Source organism: Rhipicephalus microplus, chromosome 8 (genome assembly GCF_043290135.1).
Source record: "Rhipicephalus microplus isolate Deutch F79 chromosome 8, USDA_Rmic, whole genome shotgun sequence".
NCBI lineage: Eukaryota > Metazoa > Arthropoda > Arachnida > Ixodida > Ixodidae > Rhipicephalus > Rhipicephalus microplus.
In genome coordinates, this window is record NC_134707.1 from 5,724,197 (window position 1) to 5,748,376 (window position 24,180).

General features: G+C 45.6%; 2 protein-coding genes across 2 annotated transcripts; one reads left to right on the plus strand and one right to left on the minus strand.

Moving 5' to 3' along the window:
* Nucleotides 1–2,533: 2,533 nt before the first annotated feature.
* ND-24 (NADH dehydrogenase ubiquinone) lies at nt 2,534–3,896 on the plus strand. Its single transcript, XM_037416114.2, has one exon. It carries the CDS (start codon nt 2,769–2,771, stop codon nt 3,501–3,503), a length of 735 nt encoding a protein of 244 aa, XP_037272011.2. The 5' UTR covers nt 2,534–2,768; the 3' UTR covers nt 3,504–3,896.
* On the minus strand, nt 3,501–23,366 carry LOC119164016 (DDB1- and CUL4-associated factor 5). Its single transcript, XM_037416113.2, has 8 exons — nt 23,027–23,366; nt 18,898–19,041; nt 17,866–17,902; nt 16,699–17,389; nt 10,145–10,327; nt 7,283–7,518; nt 5,361–5,420; nt 3,501–3,718 (listed from the first exon to the last, which is right to left on the minus strand). Exons 1-8 carry the CDS (start codon nt 23,226–23,228, stop codon nt 3,604–3,606), a joined length of 1,668 nt encoding a protein of 555 aa, XP_037272010.2. The 5' UTR covers nt 23,229–23,366; the 3' UTR covers nt 3,501–3,603.
* Between the last annotated feature and the right edge of the window lie 814 nt (nt 23,367–24,180).

The following is a 24,180-nucleotide window of genomic DNA, read 5'->3' on the forward strand; positions in this document are numbered from 1 at the left end:
GAGGGCCCTTGAGATTTCGATCACCTTTTGTTCTTCAACGAGCACCTAAATGCGCATACACGGGACGGGCCTCCAGCATATCGCCACCATTGAGATGCGGCCAAGATTCGATCCCACGACCTACGGGTCAGCAGAGAAGCACCATAGCCGTCGCGGGAGATTGGCGAAGCAAGTGTTAGTTACGTGCTTCTGCTGTGGCCTCCTTCATATTTTATCACGTTAATTTTACACTCATTAACTGGTGTGTTAACACTGGGACCACTTACTCTGATGAGAGTAATTATATATATCCATAGATATTGGTAATTTGATTTATAATAGGGTTTAACAACACTTCGAGTCCTGACAAAAAAAGATTTTTCTTCTATTTATAAGTCACAATTAAGCAGGACTCTCGTAAAAGCAATATTTAAGACACTAATTGTGTGACATCGGAGGGACGCCTAAGTGAAAGAACGGATCCTTTTAGACTCAGAATTTGTACTATGAAAACTGTACTGTAAGTTCACCACCATAGGTCTGATAATAAAGAGAAAATAAAAATCAGCATCGCTTCCGAATTACACGAAGAAATCTGCGCGCAAGTACGCCATGCAGCGGGACGGCACGGATTTTCAGTTTCTTTGTATTTTGTCCGCGCTGGCTCAAGAACATTTTCTGAAACTTGGTTTCTTAGGCTTCTTTAGCATACACGTACTGTACTTCATATTTGCTGATTAGGAACCAGGTACGTCCTAATAGACGCCGTTAAAATTTATGACATCATGATTTTGGCGGGAAGTACAAGGTAGCGTCGCCACTGAATTACTTATTGAGCGTCCTCTCAGGGCAAGCGGGGTTATTCTAGTACAGTCGAACCACTCGATTACAAAATCATCAGAGAAGAGATTTCGTTCGTTCTACTGAGAATTCGGTAGTCGGGAAATATGAAAAAAATACGAAACAGTGTTACTTAGAAATTTTGCGTGGTTTGGCGTAGCTTTTTCAGTAATTTGATAGTAGCCGTGTGTCTGATGATGCCGAGATTGATTCGCAAACGCTCTAACCTTTTAAGACATAGAGCCAGCTTTCGTGAAGCCGAGGGTGGGGTAGGGGGTGCACGGCCTATCAGGGGGAGGGGGCTAGAAAAGCGGGTCTATAATTGCCGTCTTTTTTTTTTTTTCACCCCGCATGTCCCGAGATCACAATATACAAACATATGCTACAAGAAAAAAAAAAAGCTATTTTCAGGTCAGACTGCCATGTCGGCCTTCATATAGGCAGCGACAAGGAAGGGAAAAGTCCTGTGACATTGTACCGGGGGGCCACATAATACGATTATGCAGCAGCAGGTTGCTGATGCTTGCTCCAATTTATCGCATAATTAATGCTAGCGTCGTTAATTGTGACCAACTTTAGCGTCACTTCAAAATGCCCGCCTGATTTTGTACGATACTAGCGCCCCCTGACACCGCGTGCGATCAATATTCGGAGTTTTTAAATAGCGGGACCTGCCCGCGATGAAGAATGAAACGATGAGAGTGCTCTGAGCATGTCTTCCCTAGTAAAAATAAAAATGTTCCTGGCGTAACAGGCTAAAACCCTCCTTGACAGCAGCCTAACAACAAAGGGAGAGGGGCGAGGAACTATATCCCTCAAGAATGCGGAAGAAAACAAGAGCCCTAGCTGTATCCTCAGGCCCGGAGATTTGGCCCACGACAAATGCCATCGCCCTCCATCGCAGCCTTTTGATAAAATGAAGCTTTGTTTGTGGCCCACTCGTGTTTACTCTATGCCGACACGTGCAAACACACTGACCTATCTAAGTGAATTATTCTTTTTTCTTCTCCCGGCTACTAAGTAGACCGTGACAGGTTGCTTCAGCACCAGATGCACACGAAACGAAACAAACCTACATAAAACACACTTTGTCAACCCAGAAATTGTTTGTGAAAACCTCTTACATGCATCGCAAATTCTGTTTCAAGCTTCAGCGAACTAGAGGAGGGTCACAGTAGAGTCAAAAGACACGACCTTGACAACTGCAGCATATGGCTTCTGATACCATTACCATACATGCCCTATCTCGTTACTGTACCAGGAGCGTAGCTGGAAACTCTTTTAAAAATATATACTTCCAAGCACATTCCCTTCTGCTAGTATTTAATATTCTGAACAAGGCAAGATGCGGTGAAATAGCAGTGGCCACGCGACTCAAGACCACGAAGTGCAAAGACGACCACTCAGCTTGGAAACATTTCTCCCTTTATTAACAATATGTTCACACGACACACGTCTCGTGATATCGGCACTTTAGATTTATAAAGCAAACACGCCAAACGCACAAGGCGACAGAAAAACAAACACACTCAGAGAAAACAAAGCAGCGAGTTAAATTCTGGGTCGCACCGTCCCCAGAGCAGACAGCTGGGTGAGAATGCGATAGCAGCGCCGCGGCTAGACAGAACACTGCCTCTCACACGCACGCGTTCCGAACCGTTTCGTTACTACGCTTTTTTTTTTCCACGTTAAGTCGACGTCTACCTACACACGGGCTATTTGCACGTCTAGAAAACACGAAGCGATCATCTGCAACGGTTCGCCCGAAAGACAAACCATACACAACTGCGTAAGCTGTCGCGGCAGAGCGCTCCCCTTTCCCGTTAACTGCGGCGGTGGCAACAAACGCTCGCCTACTCTAAAAAGCGCACGCGGTAAATTGTAGCAACTGTACCGAGCTCAGAGCGAGGGCAACGCAAAGTCACACACGCACTCCTAAGACAGGCGAGATGCAGCGAGCCAGCCTGTTGGCCGTGCGGGCATCTTCACTTTGGCGACACAGCCCTCGCAACGTATCGGTCTCCTCGGCGCTCCGCAGCGACCAGCTGTTCGTCCACCGCGACGACGAGCGCAACAACGCCAAGGTCAAGTTCGAGTTCACGCCCGAGAACATCAAGCGCGCCGAGGCGATCACCAGCATCTACCCGGAGGGCCACAAGAACGCCGCGGTCATCCCGCTGCTCGACCTCGCTCAGCGACAGCACGGCTGGCTGCCCCTGACGGCCATGCACTACGTGGCCGACTACCTGGGCATGCCCCGCATGCGGGTCTACGAGGTGGCCACCTTCTACACCATGTTCATGCGGCAGCCCGTGGGCCGCTACCACGTCCAGGTGTGCACCACGACTCCGTGCATGCTACGCGGCGCCGAGGACATCCAGGCGTGCGTCGAGCGCAAGCTGGGCATCCGGCCGGGCGAGACGACCTCGGACGGCCTGTTCACGCTGAGCGTGGTCGAGTGCCTGGGCGCCTGCGTCAACGCGCCCATGCTTCAGGTCAACGACGACTACTACGAAGACTTGGAGGCCAAGGACGTCGACGAGCTGCTGGACGCCTTCAAGCGCGGCGAGAGGCCCAAGCCCGGACCACGAAGCGGCCGCTTCTCGTGCGAGCCGGCCAAGGGCCTGACGTCGCTCACCGAGCCGCCCAAAGGGCCCGGCTTCAAGGTGCGACCCGACCTGTAGTTGCTGGACCGCGAGTTTGTTTATATTAAAAATCTGTTAAGAAGATGGCGAGCCCCTGCCGTCCCGAAGGAAACTTGACCCCCCCATGGCTTTCGTGTGGTCACTGCTTGTCCGAGCTCCCGCTCCGCCGTCGTTTCCTGTACGAGCGCTGGTTGCGGAAGCCACACCGAGGCCGCTTGAACTCTGGTCTGCCGGCGTGCTCACTGGTTGTGGGACTGCGCATGGAGAAAGGATAAAAAAAAAAAAAACCGTCGCACTCACGTCTCTGTCATTCGGCTTGTTCTCAGTGACACGCATTGGGGGAAAACACTCGTTGTGGGACACCTGCCAGTACTTCCTATACATTTGTAGGATTTCCCAAGATGCAAAATAAAGCCGGCAGTGATGTAGGAATGCTTCCTGTTGAGCGAGTTGGAGGTTGTAGTTTTGAAAAGAGCGGGCAATTTAACATCAGCGTTTCAATGTGCACTTCTGGTAAGGCCCAGTTGGGATTGAACTTTTTAAGAATGCTTGGCTCCCTTCCAGAGCCTGCCAAAAAAAAAAAAAAAAAAAGAGACAGTTATGATTAAAAATTTTGATCCATGTAATGCACAATAACAATCAAAATTAACTGTGTGAAGCCGGTACTATAGCGGTGCTACACAGGCACTTTTAATTGCAAATAGGGCTGATCGGACTTCTGTGATTGCAATCAACAAGTTGGTTGCTGCTACACGGTAGTCTATATTCTGATCAATTTTGGTGTAGATTTCAGCCAAATAACAATAGCTGAGCTAGATCGCAACCACAGATTGTGATCGTCTTGATCCCGACTGGGCCCGAACGATTAAATGTGACTGTACAGCAGCCCCTTAATTTGGATGATCTCTGAACCAGATCAAAAGTGCCTATGACCAGCGTAACACATACACGGACAAACCTGATAGAATAACTGCAGAAGTTCTTTGTACTGTAAGACATACTACCACAACTCACTTTGACAACCATGGGAAACATGCCCGCCTTTTCTACAACAATGACTAGAAAACACCCGGACAGTTCACCTTTTCTAGGAATGATAAGCATAGTACTTAAGACCTTGCAATTATTTAATAACCAGCATTGTTTTCCTATTGTGGTAGAGCTTAATGTTGGCAAAAAGTGATGAAATGCTCTTCAGTGCACAAAGCACATTCAAGCGTAAGCTAAAAACACACTAAAGTGAAACAATGAATCGGTTTAGATTAATAAAGCGTAGTCTGGAAATTCTATGTCGTTAATTTTACCATCATAGGTATTACCATCACCATGAAAGAGCAATTTACTAGTACCAAAAAAATTGTTTTAGCTCTTTAATGTCACCTAGTGTAAGGATATCAGTGTAAACTGATATCCTTACTGTGAGTGCGATTGCACTCACATTAAGGATACCACGTAAAAGGTGTGCTTGCACAATGCACAACATACCTTGTCACTAGTCACTGCCATATTAGGCACTGCCATTTGCAGGGGTCAATGCTCATGTGTTATTAGTATTGCATAAATGCAAAGGTCCACGTGGATTTGTCTGGTGGCTTCAGGCTTCCTTGTTGCATTATAACTCATCACACTTTGCTTGTGCACGTGTGCAATCATTGGGCACAGAACGTTACGGTGCTGCAAAGTGGTGCACCTATGCGCAACACCTTCACAGCATAATAGCTGTTTATAGCGAGTGCTTTCCGTTAGATGAACGTGCCATGCTGCTGCCTAACGTGTGTTATAATGCTTTGGCATTAGCTGTTGCATTGGATGCGGACTCGGATCCACTATTGATCCAGACAACCATGAGAATCATTTTGGAAAGGAAATGGCTGCAAATGTCTCCACCATTCCCACCTGCTGGACTCGCCCGCTGGCTGGCTAGACTGCGGCTCCTCTTCTGGTTCTCCAGGAGGCCTGCAGCAGCAAGGATACACGTGTTATATGCTATTGTAACTGAAGTGTAAACTTTATCAGTTTTTGGCTCAGTTATAGACAAAGCTTCTATCTCTCGTTTCACTTACCTTGTTTCTCTTCCCCTCTTTACTTTGAGTCTTTATATTGCAGCGTACACTGCAAATAAACGCCCATTCTACTGGCTAATCAGCTTGTGTATACTTCGCTGGCGCCAACGCACAGGGATCGACGAACGACGAAACAGTGGCGACGAGAAATGGAAAGAAAAACCCTGGATTCAAGCAGAACGTCAGCTACGACGATGTCGCACCAGCAATCGCCGGACTTTAACAACAAGAAAGACAACTGGAAGGCGTATGTCGTCAAGGCAGAAGCATACTTTGAGGCAACAGGGGTGACAGAGTCAGCCAAGAAACGGGCGTTGTTGGTGGCAGCCTTAAGTACTTGCACTGTCCAGATACTATCAGGAAGAATAGCGCCGAAGAAGCCTAATTCTTTGGAGTATGAGGACGTCGTGAAAGCCTTGGACGAGTTCTTTGATCCCAAGCGCCATGAGATTGCAGAAAGTTTCCGCTTTTTCAACCGCTGCCAGCTGGATGGTGAGTCTGTTCAAGAATTCATTACTGAGATTTGCCGAATCGCGAACAACTGCAATTTTGATACCATGCTCGACCGAATGCTGCGGGATAGAATAGTTTGCAGCATCAGATCGAGTGCGCTGCAGAAGCAGATGCTGACAAAGAAAGATCTGACGTTAGAGGACGCTGAAACAATGGCCCTCGCAGCTGAAGCGGCAGAGAATGATGCCCGTAAAATGGCCGGCGAAGCATCACCTGTGCTCAGAATCAAGGCGCAGTCCTCCACGAGCAAAGAGGTACTGCCTGAATGCGGGCGTTGTGGCAGTGTCAGACATAACAGTAATGCCTGTCGTTGGAATAACGGGCGTTGTTATCTTTGCGGTGGACGCAACATAACTCACCTGCGCACGGCTGCGTTTCATCCCCAGTCAAATGGCCTTGCAGAGAGAGCTGTTCGAACCGTGAAAGATGGGCTGAAGAAGATTAACCAGGGCGGATTAGAAGATTGCCTTTGCAGACTACTCTTCAATTACCAGAGCTAGCCGGTACTCGGTCTTCCATTGGTGTAGCCGCTTGTTCTTATTGCGAGAGGCACAGCTGTGCTATAGCTCAAAGAGTGCATGCTAAAAGCAGCAGCGTGGCACACACCTGCACTCCCCTTCTCTGCTACACACTTCGTGTGCACACGCTAGCTACTCATCATGAACACTCCAGAGGCAGCAGCAGCGTGGGCTCACCACCAAGACCCTTTGGTGAGAGCCTGGGACGCCGAAGCGAAGAGGGTTCGTCAGCAAGTGGACCCAGTGCTGAGGGCCAGCAAAGTAGAGGCGTCACGTAAACAAAGGCAAGCAGTCGCATATCTTGCAACTTGCAAACGATGGAAAGTTGAAAGGTATGCGACCGCTTGTGGTTCGACAATAACTTCACCACCCATCTCCTCTTACAACCACCTCTTGTGTATACAATTGCATCGATATGTAAATGAATAAACATTGTGTTATAGGTGTACATACAGTCACCCTATAACAAAGTGTCACATTTTTATATGATGTGTGAGGCGAATGTTTTACGGTTTCATGGATAAGCGTTAAAGCTTTGCCCCACCTATCAGCATTCACTCCGTGGAGATGGCATGAATTTTTTTCTTCCAATTTATGTTCATGTGGCTCTTTTTGTACATATATATACTATATACATACACATACATACTTGTGACATGACAATTGCTAAAACCAACCAGGAGGCCTATATAATTGCTATCGCAATGAAACAGTCGCGCCTTACGGTAGAGTGGGGCTGGATTGCACCCAGCCGTCTTCACTGTCTGACGTGTTGACTCGTTGCTTCAACTGGTGAAGGCGTAGCAGCTGCAAATTGGTCTTTTCATCTTCGCTAGATGAGTCGCACGATGATGACGATGAAGACGAGGATGATGACGACGACGATGATGACGATAAAGTCCTCACTCTATTGCACTGGCTTGAATCGGAGGACGACCAACCCTCAGCATCTCGTTGAACCTGCAAACATTATTCACTTTATGAATGAGCATGTTCTACTTCAAGGGTTCCGAAACTTGCTGGCCTTCGCACTGCCACACGTGTGGATGCAGGCCCTTGTTCAATGTAACGACAGTGCTTTTCAAACATAGCGATCAGACCACAAGAGAACTAGTGGAAGCATTCTATATCAAAAAAGAAGGGGAGTCCTGCGTTAGTCAGACATCAATATCTTTACATGAAAAAAAAAAGAAATCCTAATCAGTAGTATGTTTGTTTGAATGGAATATGTCGTGCCTGCGCAGTTACCCATAGCGCAAAATTATTAATGACGTCGACACGATCCTTCGCTGGCACCTCTGCGTATGTTCTGTGTGTTTTTATCTTATGTGTTCAGATAATTTGTATATTTCAATAAATTCTTCAGTTGAGAGTCAGCGCTTGCTTGTGTCTCTTCTCTTCATCCCGTGAGTTTGTGCGCTGTTACTGCCCATAATGGCCTCAGGAAACTAGTGCTAGCTTTAAAAAGTGAGGAACACCTTCCAGCCTTGGTTCCTATGTACACATGCTAGGAGAAAAGCCTTGACTATTTTAATTGAAGGGACACTAAAGCGAAACAATGACTTGGTTTAGATATGTAAACTGCATTCTGAGAACTACAATATCGCAAGTTTCACCATCATAAGTTCATAATTAGAGGAGAAAATCAAGGTTTAAGTTTCATTTTTAAACTTTGCACTGTAACCTTTGCACGTGACGTCACTGATGTCAGTATGTATTTTTCGTATTTTCGCGACATTGGCTTAATGAAATTTTCTGAAAATTCGTATTTTTTTAGGTATACGGCCCCCACAGATGACAATGTACTTCATTTTAACCGATTAGGAGCTATGTAGGACCTAGCAGACGCCATCAAAATCTACGACGTTGCAGTGTTTGGTGCGTGAATCTTGAGGTGGTGCCTCCACCCGTGTCTTCTTTTCGTGCGTTTGCTCGCTTACCAAGCGTCATCTTGCAGTACGAGTGGCGTGCTTGGGATTGTGAAATTATACCTTACTATAATATCAGAAGGTGGAACATTGGGTAAATATGGGTCTGGGAGCAGGCAAAAGTGCCTTTTGTAGCAGGCTTGGAGGATCGGGAACGATATATTGGAGCAGGCTTAGAGCAGTGAGATAAAACATTCAGATCAGATGTAGCCCCGTTTCCAGCACTTGTGAAGTAACATTTGTGAAATGCCACATTTTTAAAACACCAAGCTAAATTTATGCAATATTGTTATCATTTCGATAGCAACTATGTGGACACTACGACGGGTTTCATGAAGTGCCTTACGACCCTTATAAAGTCCAAATTGATAATCTACCCCCGCGCGTCGTGTGTTTAACCTGCAAAAGCATGCGAGTAGGGGCGACAAACATGGTCCTGAAATGAACCGGCCTATCTTCATTGTTCAGAGGGCGCATATGACAACACTACCCCGATCGTGAGGCCCCGCGTCATAGCAGAAAGGAAACACCATTCCATCTTGAATGAGCATGGAAAGACGCAAGGTTGGGAGGGGTGTCAATCGAGCAGCAACTGTAGTGAATATTATGTTAGATGATATACAACAAAAGACAAGGAAAAAATACACTTTGAATCACAACAGCTCATTTACACAACAAAGTTTGGCACAGTGGTGAGATACAAACAATATGATGACAGAAAAAGTCACAGCTTTGCCGCAAAGGCGAAGCAATGAATGCAATAGCAACAAATTGAAAGGTCACGCGCAGAATGGCCAGCAGATCGGAACGTGTTCCGCGTTTCTTACGCACGAAACATACTCTCAAATACAGATGAACGCGAATAAGCGCCTCAGTTGTTACTTCGTAGTGTCTGAAAAGTGCGCTCCTTTTGAAAATGTAGACTGTGCAACAATTGTGGGGACCTTTGTGCGTCCGGTAATTAGAACCCAATCATTCAGGTAAAAGCGGAACGCAAGCCGAGACGTACGATCCTCCCTATTGCGAGATAAGGGCGCGCGAGTGAGCGTCGATCCCTGCTCTTTGCGGGGTAAAGTGCACGTGGGAGATGAGTATGCGGCTGCCGCATCTTGACGACGTTGCTACGCATGCTCGTTGCACCATCTAGCTGGTAATGCTGAAAACACAATAGTCCCCCCCCCCCCCCCCCCCAAGATGCCCATCAGCAGCGGTAAGTGGTAGATATAGTTTGCCGTTTGAACGTTGAAGGACGTGCTTGTCGGTGACTCAGTGGTTAACGCTTTGCACTCACTATTTAGAGGACCAAAGTTCGATTTCGCGCGTCGGAGTCTTTTTCTGGATGTTTTTCATTTTTGAATTTTCATATATATAGATACGTATAGACATACAGTGAGTGACGACGGCCATGTCGACGCCGATGTCATGAAAATAAGTTTGTTATAACTGAAAATTCGTTATAAAGGTATATTCTTAACACTACATCTACTGAAAGACTATTTTTTTTCTTTACTTCGTTATAACCGATATTTTGTCATATCTTGGTTAAATTGGAAGCAGGAAGGGCACACAAAAACGAGATCACTGGTCCGTATCGTTTCTGCAGTCCTTTTGTTTCTTGGTTTTTGCAGTGCAGTACAAGATTTGACAGCACAACTCACCAAGGTGTCAAAGAAGGCCATCATGCGAGGGTCTTCCTCCACCGACTTGTGGCTGTAATCATGGTTGGACAGCTGGCCACTCTCCAGCACAAGATGGACATACTCCTGGTACGTGAAACGCCGGCGCCGCCTCTCGGAGCGGGTGCAACGCGAACCACCTGGGAGCGGCAGGCTGCTCCACAGCTGCACACCACGACGGGTGGATTCAGAATGGCAACGAGGTTCCATCACCAGTGGCATAAGTTTTGCTTAGCAACAATGATTTCCCACGAAATTAAACACAATTGTACCACCTTCTCAAACAAATATTTAAACAGACATGTGGCATATGATGGATGCACTATTTCACTGTTGCGATCGAAACCAAAAGCTAACTGCGATATACGAAAACTATAAATTATAGACTACAGATTTCATTATGGTGTTTTCTTTTTATTTTCATTTTTGTCTGCATACTATATTATGAGCAGTGTAAGTATTTTTATAATTCAAATAACTTTATTGGCTTCGCTCCTGGCCGTCAGACATGCAAGTTCGGGATGAAGGCCTCGTCAGGAGGCATATGAGTCTCCTTTCGCCTTACCTCATGGTCATATTTCACATTGCCTATATATGTCTGAAATAAGAATTCAATCGGAAATTACTCATCACATGAATTGCCAAATTATCTGGCGCATCAATAAGCGTTCATAGATGCCGTTGAAACCCCACAAACTCACTCTGCCCATTTTGTATGAACAAAATATCATCATAAAGCAAGTGTAACAAAACTGAAAGCAATTCCTAACATCCCGTTGCTAGTTGTTTGCTGGAAGCAGGCTCACATTTCACTTAGGCATTATGATTTTAAAAAAAAGAAAAGAGGAACAGTGTTACGCAAAGCAAACTTAGTGCATAATGTTTCCAGTATGCCGAAGTAGTCGCTACTAAATTTTTGCTAATGACTACTAACCAATTAGTCATAATTATATTTGTAAAAGCCATTGCCTAATTATCAAAATGTAGATGAGGCAGATGTGCTGTCTGTGCTGCTCGCAACAAAGTTTTGATTGTGTGCTCATTTTTTTCTGTCAATAAAAAAAGCGCAAGGAATAAGAAAAATAACACACGAGTGTTCACACCCGCAAAAGAAAGCAGGGCACTCCACGCTCAAATAAGCTTACTGGAAGCAACAGCTCTGCCTCTTTTCTGTTCCCAGAGACAGCGTTTTGCACATTTGGAAGGGTACAGGTCGGGTGCCAACAACATGTGCCAACAACATGTGTCACTCTCGCAGACTGGTCTGCTGTCAGAACGGTAAACGAGCGAGCATGACAGCACGTTACCCGACACAAGCCATTCCCCGTCATTGGAGAACTCGATGGCGTTGACACATCCATAGTGCGCGTAGAGGTCTTTCCGGTACAGATCGGCACCGAAGACGAGTCCGTCGCGTATCAAAGCGTTTCTCAAGCCAACATCACCGTCGTACTGCCTTCGCGATGTGTAGCCGAGGATGCTACCTTTGGCCCGGCTTCGTAGAGCCATTTCGTCAGCCTATGCTGCTTGCGCGCATCTCACAAGTGCCCGAGGCACCTTCCACCCGTGGGAGACCCTTCGCGCGACAAGTGCACGCAATGTGGAAGTGTACTGTCCCTTAAATCGCAACCACCAACCGCGCATCTGCCTTCTTCCATCACGGCTGCCGCTTGATACGCCAATATCCGTCTTGACCTTGACTGGCTTCTTTTGGTTTCGGTTTCATTTGTAGCGATTCCTAACATGCCTTTGCTAGTTATTTGCTGGAAGCAAGCTCACATTGCACTAGGCATTCATAATATACAGGGTGCCCCAATCATCCCGCAGCAGAATTAAAAAAAAAGAGGAACAGCTTTACGCAAGGCAAACTTAGTGCATAATGTTTCCAGTATGCTGAAGTAGTCGCTAATATTTTTTTATTAATGACTATTAACTAATTAGTCGTAATTATATTTGTAACTCAAAAAAGTAATTGACTAATTATCAAAATGTAGATGAGGCAGATGTGCACAAGTTGAAATGACATCTGTCTGTGCTGCTTCAAACAACGTATTAATTATGAGCTCATTGTTTTCTGTGAATAAAGAAAGCTCGGAAAATAAGAAAAATAACACGCGAGTGCTCACACCCGGAAAAGAAAGCAGGGCACTCCACGCTCAAATAAGCTTACTGGAAGGTACAGGTTGGGTGCCAACAGCAGGTGTCACAGTGTTGCGGGGATTGATTGTACATCACTATCACCGTTCATATCACCCGATCACTCTTCTGATTAGAGCGATAACAGCCTGACTGTGTAAGCGTGATCCATATTATTTCTTTCTACATTTCCTTAATTGCTAATGGCCATTTCAAAGTGAGCATGTTTGAGGGCTCCTCTTCCTGATGCGTGCAGCAGTCTGGTCATGTGTTATTTTTCGTATTTCGAGGGGTTTCTTTTAAACAAAAAAAAATGGGCACGTAGTTAGTAAGTTGTTGAAAGTAGCAAAGACAGATGTCGTTTCAACATGTGCACATCTGCTTCATTTACATTTTGATAATTAAGTGAGGACTTTTCAAGTTACAAATGTGATTATGACTAATTAATAATTTATCATTAACCAAAAAATTAGTAGCCACTACTACAGTACACTGGGAACAATATGCACTTGCTCTGCTTCACAAAACGGCGTTACTTTTTTTTTTTTTTCGTGTAGTGCTGCGTGACAACTGGGACGCCCTGTATACTACATCACCACGTCTTTCTGTGATCACTCTTGATTCACCCTTCACATGTGCTCGCAGTCATCATTGCCTTTAAGCCTATGTCTCCTCCTCTGCCTCATGCTCACAGTAATTTCTTCCCAAAAGCGTCAGTTAAATAGTATAATCTAAAGTCATCAATAATAGACACATGCAATCCAGTAATTTTCAAAAACGCCTTAGTTGAAGGGCTCGTGAACCACCCAGAGGTCAAAAGTTAGTTGTTGTGGGGGAATTGTGCACGAGTGTACAACGAACACGGAGCCGTGAGAATTTTTCGAAACGGTACAGTAATTGCAGAGTTAGATGCATTTGATTATCGAAACTGTGACGACCACACCTTTCGCTCTCTCCTGCGCTTTCTTCCGCTGGTATCCTTTCCCACGCCGTTTTGCCCTCTTGCCGAGTGCCCCTTCCAATACTTTCTTGAGGACACCAGCTCGACCGATAGACTTTTATAAGCCGCTCGCCAGGGTGAAACGTGTCCTCTTCCCATCACGCTTGTTTTTTTTTTTTCTCCACCTTGATTTCACCCCGCCTCCTTTATTTTTAGCCTACTTTCTTTTCTTCACTTCTATTGTCTCTTCATTTCCCGCTCCCCTGTGAGTATATCGGTTGAGGTGTCCTCACATGAGAGACAGATATAGTGCACTCCACACCCCATTTCCATGCTTTTTTGCCTAAAGAATCCCCCCCCTCCCGATCTCGCGTGACATACGTCATCGCTGACGCGCTGCTTGAAACACTGTCTACTTCCGGTTGCTGCGACTCCAACCATCAACTTTGTCAGTTGGGTGCTTGTTGGCGAACCGTGGCTGCCGTAATCGTGCTGGTATGGAACCTGCGTTGCGTGCATGCCTTCTGAGGATTGCCGACGCGATGGACCCGTACGGGGACACGCTGTGCCCCCCACGTGTTACCCGAACGCAGACAACAGGACGAACAACAACAGGCAGCGCGGACAGCTGTTTGCAGACAGACCGGAAGTCGTAGGCTCTTGCTCGACAGCATATTTGTCATATTTGGCTCGGCGCGTCACGCGGAGGCCCGAAAGGCCCGGAAAGAAGGAGGGATTGTTTCTTGGAATTTGTAGTGCGCCAATGGCTCGTAGCGCTGCCACGTGCAGAATTATTGATCGTGACAGCATTATGCACATGATGCGCGCTTTTACTTGAAATGCTTGAAAAAATATTGGTGGTAGTTTACTGGCCCTTTAACATAATCTGCTGTAAACTTCTAATTTATTGATTTCTTTTTGCTAGTGTTCCAAACTAGCCCTATCGCACTTCTAGTTATTATCACTATGGTGCTTGACCCAAGACCCACTGGTCTTGGGAACGAATCCTGGCTGCATTTTCAATAGAGGCAAAAATGCTCGAAACCTGTAAAGAACTTTACGTGGCTGAAATTTCTATAGCCCTCAACTACGGCGTCTCTCATGATCATATCAAAGTTTCTGGATATTAAATGGCAATAAATATTACTTCTCGTTAATATTACATATTCCTATTGGATTTGCTAAATTGACCTTCAAGTATTGCATTACTGCCGTTAAAATCAATGTCACTAAAGATAAGAAAAATTTTCTAGAGAAGTAATGTCTTCCAACACATTTTTTCCACACACAATCTTTCAGTGGAATTAACTACCACATGAAACTGTTGCACTTGTGAGAGTGCTGACACTCCCTGTAAAGTTGTTTGCTCCGCGTGGCGCATGTGTCTCGCCCAAAAGCCGCATTTCAAGGGTGACCACCATCGTGCGGTAGGTGGCGTGTTCGCAAGAGTTGGCCACCACTATCGTCATCATCATCATGTGGTTGCGCCGGCAGTGACTCCTGGCGGAAGCAAGCCTTGGTGACGGGCGAGAGTTGAGCGAGGCTCTTTTGCACGTGGCGGTTGCCGCGAACGGTTGTCTCTAGCGTGGGTCCTCGGCACGTGGCACCACGGGTATGCGCGCCGGGGGCCCTCGTGGTAAGACAAGCGTTGGTGACGCCGCCTTGGGTGTTAGTGTGTTTGTCATGGAGTGTACAGTAATAGTTGAGTACGTGTGTCCTGGCGTGTTTGACAACGATTGATGTATCGATTTGGCTGACGATATCGTCATCTAAATTAGTTAAATAAATGTATGTATATTGTTTGGTTTGTACTGACCACGTTGGCTGTGTCCGCTTTCTCCAAGAGCGTGGCGTGGCGCTCGCTCGCCAATTTGAGACCCCACACACTTAAGCATTGCTCAGAGGCACACTGTTACACTCATAACTTTACCAAAATTTATTTTTTGCCTGTTTTTGTGTTAATCTTGTTTGCATAGTTGTTCTTCTTATGCAAGCATACATAAAGCCGTGTATTCCCCCCCGCAACAATTTTTTTGGACACTGCAGGTACTTCGTATAAATGAATAAGTAAATAAATATGTAACTAAGTAAGATTGACTGTGCAAAAGAATAGCTGAATTACAGTGCACACTACTAAACTATAGTGTAATAGAAATACTATAATACTTCCAGAGACAGTAATTGCATAACCAAACAAATTAAACAAAGAATTAGGCCAGAAACACAGCACAGGGGCATTAATTGTTATATTTACCAGTTGCATAGTAATTGCTGCTGATGATTGTGGCCGAGCGGCAACGATAAACAGAACGGTGTAGAAGACAAGGTAGAAGTCAGGCATGAGGAGTGGAATACATGGAGTTCTCTATGTAGGGCTCGAGTTCGTTAATATGCGACATTAATGATGTAAATTGAAGTGCATTAATGTGGACAAAAATAACTATTTCTGTCATTGGAATCCAAACTCATGGCTTTTGGCTTATGCATCTAATGGCTTTCCTAATCGAGCTAGAGCGGAAAGTGCCTTGCCGGGTATTTCTGTCCGTGTCATCACTGGAATTTTTAACCAGCCGCGCTTGTAGCCAAGGTGGTTAGTATGGAGCACTCTTTTTGCCAGAGGGCGTCACGTGGCATGTGCACAGGAAGGCAGGTGACTGAAAACTCACTGGGTGCCTTGCTGAAAGGCGAAAACCATCTCCTTTTTACTTTTCAGTCGGTGCGCTCGAAGGGAGCAGGGAACGCGTGCTGTGGCTTCCTGTGCCACTGCAAAGAGCCGTCTTCATTTTCTTCCCTTGAGGTGGCGCACTCTCCGGTTGTGTTTGCCGCCCAAAAGGAGGGTGCTATTATGGCATCGTATGGCATTATGTCACATGACATGAGGTCAAAATTTGTGACATCATCATGTAGTGGTGACTTCTTGCATCACCGATTCCCAACATCGAGGGAAGTTTGCCACCTACGGTTCCACTTCATAAGGCACCTAAGGCTTTCGCCTAAATAAACCCTCGCATGATAACCTAAGGCATCAAGTCTACTTGGGCGAGAACGTTGCTATTATTACACAGTTGCGGGTTCATATCCCACTCGTAGAAAGGGTGACTTGTAGTCCACTTTAATTCGTTTCAATTGACATAAGTATTACTAGACTACAGCTTTTTCTTTTATTGATGCCAGTATGCCATATGGCATAAGTTAAATAAAGAGAAAGAGCTCATTTTCTTAAAAGAAAGCCAGCAGCAATCGATGCAGAGAATCGTGAATCCAGCGCGATAAATCAGGTAATCGACCAGTGTGGTACACTACAGTTAAAAACAACAATTCATGTCCTCTATGCTTTCCCTGGCCTAGTCATCTATTGGTTTGATTCAGTTGTGTCTAATAAAGAAGTGACAGCTAAAAAATATTTACCTTGTTTCGTTAATTACCTGTGGTCTGATATGTACATCTGCATTGTGCTCACCTTTATCATCTTCTCGACACCCGACGATGCAACAACCATGGCAGTCTTGTTGAAGCGCACCTGGTTCACGATGGACCGGTGTCCCTGTAGCACCAGATGAGCCTGCCCCACCCATCTGCTCTTTGCATCACAGAGATCTGCGCTCTCCTCAATGTCGTCAGGCAGCTTCCAGGCGTAGAGCTGGAAGTCGTCCGAGCCAGACATGACGTACTCATCCCGCTGCCCCGCAAAGCAGCAGCTCTTCATGGTACAGGAGTTGCAGTAGTCCACGTGGTGCATCTGCACCACGGGTTGCCGGCACTGAATCTGAAAAACGGCCGGTGGACGACGCCTCCGCAGGACGAGCACCTGGGTGCCCCGGCTGTTGAAGCGCACACTCATGGCACTCTGCGACATGGCACCGTCATAGCAGAGCAAGTAGCGGCGCGGGCATCGTACGTCCCAAAGGGCCGCACCTTCCCGTGAGTTGGCAGTGGCCAGGAGTCGCGGCTCGACCGGGTTGTACGTCACGGCGTGGAAGGGTGACGTCGAGGTGGCCAAGAGCAGGGGATCCGAGGACCGTGGCTCCCTCACGTCATACACGAGAATGGAACCGTCATCGCTCGCACTGGCGAACACAAAGTCGTTGCCAGGCTGCACCGACAGGCCGTACACTGCTTCGTCGTGCAAAAACACATCCTTTGTGACGCCCCTGCAAAAAGTGCATGCATGTTACACCAAGGTTACACCATGGTTACACCACTACTACCCCAGGGCTACGCTAGGTGTCAAGCTAGAAATGTTGCTTAAGGCAATGTTTTCACAAAAAGAAGCAATGTGCACTGGGGGGGGGGGGGGGGGGGGGCTAGTTGGTTTGACATGGACGCAAATAAAACTGCACGGGTGATAGAAAGGAAGTAGAAGTTGGCAGGACGGGCACCCATCCTGTGAACTTCCTCTGCTTGTGTTTGGTCACTCGCGCAGTGTTCATTGAGTTTCACAAGAGGACTTGTTGAAATGGTGGCTACAGTGGCATTACTTATTTGGTCACTAGACGCAATTTCAAGCTCCCATTTCCGAACTTGTTTCGTTAGTGTCATTCAAATTGTGGCACAATTTTCGGGATCTACAAGCACGACTTGCAAACAGTTCTATAGTATGGCTACAATGCACAGAATATCTACTCACGTTGCAACGTCATGTATCACAACTTGTTCATCATTACCTGCCAAAAGACAAAGGTGTCAGTAAAAGCACAACTACTAGAATCACACAAGATAGGTTGTTTTGGAAGAAAATGAAACTGCAATTGCCAATCTGTCTCTCTTGCCTCGTGGCCTTGAATTTATTATGATATATTTCAATAAAACTACATTATAAAGCACTTTTCAATGCCTCCTAGCACAATTCATGGATTGTACGATTGCTGCACTACAAAACGCAGATGTTGTTGAACTACTTTTACACATTTATTATGTATTACCCTGACCTTCCCTGAACACAAGTTTTCAAGCTTTCCGCATAAACCAGTGCTTGATTTGGTAACGGTACTTGGACCTTATGTATCAGAAGCAGAGTAAATATCAAAGATCTTGTACTCCATGTACATTCTTGACTTCAGCTTTAAAGGGTACCAAAATGAAAATGTTCAGTTCTAGCTTTCTTGTGTAAAATAAAAGGTCAAGCACTCAAGAGCCTAGAAAATATACTGCTAATTGTGAGTGCACCCTGAAAAAGTGATTACAACAGGTTTTTAAAGCTAGTTTCAGTTCCCCAATGTACCCCGATGATGCTACACGATAAGAGCTTCTCGACGCTAGTTCGCACGAGATATCCTGATGTTTCCATGACTGTTTCACATGTCTCCGCTGGTGATGCACAAGCGGCTATTTCAGATGTTTTGGCACCTGAAGTCATCACAACTAGCCAGACTGCTGTGTGAAGCCATCAGAATTAGTATTGTAGCCCGATGTCAAGCTAGTGTCGATGCCAATATTGGTACACCTTTGAACAATTTACTGGAACATCAAAATAAGTTATCTTATTAGCATTTGCCGAAGTTCACACTTGCCCAGAGTCCTCTCTGCATACAGGATATTTGTATGGTATAGTAAACTTATCTTAGAAAAATGGCGTCAGTACTCCTTTGAAGCGAAGCGAATATAGAGTCATTAATGCATGTGAGACGCTCGGTTGACGCTGGCCTGTGAATTAACGTACCAGCAGAAAATACAGTCTTGTGACACGAGTCAAAGCAGAGACAAAAGATGTTGCTGTTGTGGTGCCCCTTCATGGCTTGTGGCCGACCTGGACCCGAAATGGCTTCTTGCACATTCCACAACAGCACCCGCTGGTCGTCTCCCCCTGAAACGAATCGGCCAAGTCACTTGCGTAAGTTACGAGTACCACGACTTACTGTACTATTGACAAGTCCAGACATCCCCTCTACAGTGCCCATGTTTTGGTTCATACCTCCTGCGGCTACGGACATAACCGATGAGCATTGTGGGTCTAGTCAGCTCCTGGTTGCCGACGTCAGCTGCAGTGCTTGCGGTGCTGTTTCGCCAACTCAGAGTGCTCATATCATGTAATTATTATGCATAAATGAAGAATGTTTTGAAGGAAAGGTACAGGAAGTGATTTAGAATTTTTTTCTGCATTTGAATGGACGCCTAATAATGATATGACATTATATAGGCCGTCCTGCATTATGCAAGTCTACGGTTTCTCACGTAAATCAATCCTTGTGCAATAAATACTTAACTGCACTGAATAGCTTACTTGACCCTCCATCTAAGTTTGCAGAAGGAGTCACATATATGCCAGCATTTTGTCACAGAATGCAGGCATTGTTACTCCAGCATTGTCAAAACGGCTGTAGAGTAGCAGACTATCAGGTTATATGAAGCACCAACAACAACGAGAGGTTGAATGAGAGCACGGATGCACACTCCCGTAGGAGCCCGCTATCTGTCGAGGTTAAGAGTACAAAAGCCGTGGTCAGTAGATACTTCATTATAGCTGCATTTTGACACGTGTGTCACGCTTGAAGTTTCTCACTGGTGAGCAATTTTCGTTTATGTAAATGCAAGGGGACCACCAGCTGCAAAGTAGTAAGACTGAATACCCTCACAGAGCTGCATTGTCTGGTACCATGAGGCTAGGCATGCCTCGTGTACCTGTCACATACAAGTGGCACAACATACCTTAACTTACTGACTAAAGCGATTATTTAGGCATGTTATAGTGTGACATAAGTGAAGCTTTTAGCGCAGAAAACAGGGTCAAAGAAGAGGTACAAGTGCACATGTGTCTCATGCATTTTTTTTTTTCCTTGTCTTTGCTCAAAAGGCTTCATTCATAACTTATTGGAATGAGATGACAAAGAACAGCATAAACCCATTGGTTATCGCTCCTACGATGAGCTAACATGATCTAGCAAACTCACTCAGATTTCGGGTATCGGAGTGTCTAGCGTTACGTCTAGATGTAACGATAGATGTAACGTCTAGATGTAACATGTTAGAGTTACGTCCAGCGTGACAACAATACAAAACCGGCTGGTTAAACTCGCCGAAACCGATCGGCAGCAGTAGCGTAGTTGGCTAACGCAGCTCGTGCAGGACGGTGAGGTCGTTAGTTCAAGCCCAACCAAATATTTTAATTTTATTCTTTTTATTTTTGCGCAAGTATTCTTCTAAACAGTGCAGCATTAATGTTCCAAGGGCGCCGCCTCTATTTTTTTTTTTCTTAAAGAAAATAGCCTTCGTGGCCGCGGCGGACGCGCAACGATAGTAATAGCGTGAGAACAGAACGACGACACAGAGACAAAAAGGACAGGAGCGCTAACTTCCAACTACGCGTTGCTACAGTGGTGTTGGAAGTTAAAACCATATTGCTACAGCGCCATACAATTCTGCTGAAGCAAGCGAACCGCAAAGCGAGATAATCCCAGTGACACATGAGCAAACCTCCGAGACTGCGAAGTGATTATCAAACTCAAGTGCATATCGTGAACCACACGACAAACGTAACCTTAGAAGCTAATCATTGTTACGGCTGGACGTAACTTTCACCTTTCGCAAAAGCTACGTCTAGACCTAACGATAGAAGCCATTAAAGTTACGTCCAGACGTAAATATAAGACATAGAGTTACGTCCAGCACGACAACAATACCAAACAGGCTTGTTAAACTCACCAAACCGATCGGCAGCAGTGACGCAGTGAGCTAACACAGCACGTGCAGAACAGTGTGGTCGTTGGTTCAAGCCCTACTAGAAACTTTTATTCATTCTTTTGCACAAGTATTTTTTTAAACAGTGCAGCATTATTGTTCCAAGGCCGTCGCTTATATATATTTTTTTTCTTAAAGAAAATATGCTTCATGGCCACGGCAGATGCGCAAAACCGCGTTGCTACAGCGCCGTACAGTTCTGCTGTAGCAAAATAGTGAGTGTTAGCGACGAAAGTGCACTGCGAGATTATCTCAGCATGATCGCTATTGGGTGCTTTTCCTGTAGAGTCTGTGTATTAACTCTATGAGTCGTAGAGTTTCCCACAGAAAACTATATGGTCTCAGTGACAATTCGTTTTGTGTTCTGAGATGATTTTTTAATGTTTTTACCATCACACCCCTAAAAATATTTATACAACGAGTCAGATGGATGTCTTTTTGTCGCTCAACAACAACCGTAATCTATATTAATCTATATTTCAAGTGTACATGTCGTCCATCCACTGTCTGATATGACGCGATCGCGCTGTGGTCAATACAGGCCTAAAACAGGTTATCAATGTTCAATATCAGTGCAAAATAAATTAGAGGTTCTGAAATAATGCAAACTATGCGATCAACCAAGAATTATTCACGATAATGCATATAAATTCACGATAAATTCTTCAAAAATTGCTGCTGTCACCTGTAGCCTAATATCGCAGCTACAGGCTGCTACAAGTGGCAATGTGCTACAAGTAGGCTGCGCGGGCCAACGCTTAGAGGTACTTCCACAGAACACCTTTATAGATACTACATTGGCACGGGCTGTGCCATTAAAATTTGGCCAATGAGGTTTTCGGAGGACGAGATATTTACATGCGACAAAAACAGCTGTAACTACTGTTAATGTATGGGCGTAACCCTAGTGAACGTTTTATACTTCAGCACGGGCACGCAAACCGTACTTGCATCCAGTTGGAGAGCTGCTGTTTACCATTAACTGCGGTGTGAGCAGTGTTCCGTCATGATTGCTCCCCTTGTTGACCCCTTCAAGGAAGCTAACCAAAAGGCAGCACCCGATACGGTAGAGTGGTACCGGCAACATCTTCCAAAAAATCGTCAGCTGATCTGTCTCAACAGAGCTGCTGATACGCGAACAAGTCCGGCACAATAAATGATGCAGCCTTTCAACACACTAGTGATTCCTGTAAATCTCAGCTTATGACCGCTTAATTCGGTGAGCGGCAGTGCCAAACGTTACTGTAGCAGATGCAAACGTCACCGTGGGACCGTGCACATAAAACAAGCAGTGGCTAAAGTTATTGTCTGGAGGTAGCGCTACCATTGGCTATAGCTACGGCTGGACGTAACAATAGCGCTGGCTACAGTTACGCCTGAAAGTAACGATTGCGGTGGCTATAGTTACGTCTAAACTGAACGTAACGATTGTGGTGGCTATAGTTACATCTGGACGTAACGATTGCGGTGCTTACAGTTACGTCTGGACGTAACCCTAGTCACACCGTTCAGGTATTCTGCGTATACAATGCACTAATTTACCACGACGACATCATCAAAAGGTCAGTTTTCAATTACGATCGGCTTGAAATTTCTCGATTTACACTGGCTTCCTTGCGCATACTGGGGAAGGAGGTGAACGAAAAACTGAAACCTTGACCAGCTCGATCACGATCGCCGGTGACCAACGAGGTCATTCTGACACTCAGTTCCCCAAGTGTAGCGTTCTAGCAACGTTTCAAAAGCTATGTCACAAAATAGGTTTTAAAACACTGCCTTATTACTTTTATACGAGCGCTCTTCTGCAACACGTTGCTGGTAACACTGAATGTGTTGTTCAAATTTCCGTCGCGCACCGCAAGTGGAATAAATAATAGGCTAAGCAAGGACAAAGATGGGCATGCTTGTCGCATGTTGCGAGTGGCTGCACTGATACGTAATGGGGCCTGATCAGGTTGCCGAGACGATAATGCTCACGTATATATGTCACACGCACTGGTGAGTACAGATCACGCTGCCACGAATGACACGGTATGCAAACATATCTGTTGAGAAGCTCTCGCAGATTGGTCCGCTGTCAGAACGGTAAACGAGCGAGCATGACAGCACGTTACCCGACACAAGCCATTCCCCGTCATTGGAGAACTCGATGGCGTTGACACATCCATAGTGCGCGTAGAGGTCTTTCCGGTACAGATCGGCACCGAAGACGAGTCCGTCGCGTATCAGAGCGTTCCTCAAGCCAACATCACCGTCGTACTGCCTTCGCGATGTGTAGCCGAGGATGCTACCTTTGGCCCGGCTTCGTAGAGCCATTTCGTCAGCCTATGCTGCTTGCGCGCATCTCACAAGTGCCCGAGGCACCTTCCACTCGTGGGAGACCCTTCGCGCGACAAGTGCACGCAATGTGGAAGTGTACTGTCCCTTAAATCGCAACCACCAACCGCGCATCTGCCTTCTTCCATCACGGCTGCCGCTTGATACACCAATATCCGTTTTGACTTTGACTGGCTTCTTTTGGTTTCGGTTTCGTTTGTTTGTTGACATGTAATGCAGATTAACTCTGGCGTAATGTTGTACCACTTCGAGTGTTCGTAATACGTCCGTGGTTGGGAAAGTTTTCACAGTAAATCATATGCCTTTGCTTCGCACGGAGTATTTCATTGATACAGTCCGGACTGTATATTATTCAACCAATCCAGATTCAATCTTTCTGAATGCACAACCTAGCTATAACCTAGCTGTACGTATGCTCGTCAGTATAGCGTCTCTCCTGTTGTCTCATCCTCGTCCGTGCGTTAGCTCTGTAAAGCACTGCGCCATGAGGTCTACTACTACTTATAGAGGTGGTTTTCTAAAATTTAAAAGGAAATAATATTTAGCACAAAGCAACACACAGCCCGTCAAAGAGCACAGGAATGGCCGTCCATGTGTTGCTTTGCGCTAAATAATTTTTCCTTCAGAAGGTATGGATCAACTAGCCCGAAAAAAAGTTTTTCTAAAATTTAAAGACCTTAGCATCAAAATAAAGCGCTTAGGACTTTTACGGTGCTTCGTTATAAAGATGACTTCATTATAAACGACCTGGCAGGAAGCAAAACATTTGTAATCTTGCTGCTCAACAGTTTTTTTCTGTTCACAGGTGAAATGCCAACGTGCTCTTTGCCCGAGCCGATACTATCAATGCACTTTGCTGCCACGTTTAGTCATAGTGAAATCAAAACACCGATCGTAGAACTCCAGACACAAGACGCAGTCTGACACACAA

Bases quoted from the DNA above. Each gene is read 5' to 3' on its own strand.
- ND-24 (XM_037416114.2), top strand. From the start codon at position 2,769: ATGCAGCGAGCCAGCCTGTTGGCCGTGCGGGCATCTTCACTTTGGCGA.
- LOC119164016 (XM_037416113.2), bottom strand. From the start codon at position 23,228: ATGGCTCTACGAAGCCGGGCCAAAGGTAGCATCCTCGGCTACACATCG. The intron at 17,903-18,897 runs GTACGTTAATTC...GTCTTTTGGCAG, and splicing joins CAAGACTGTATTTTCTGCTG to GTAATGATGAACAAGTTGTG. The intron at 17,390-17,865 runs GTGAGTAGATAT...CACTTTTTGCAG, and splicing joins GTGATACATGACGTTGCAAC to GGGCGTCACAAAGGATGTGT.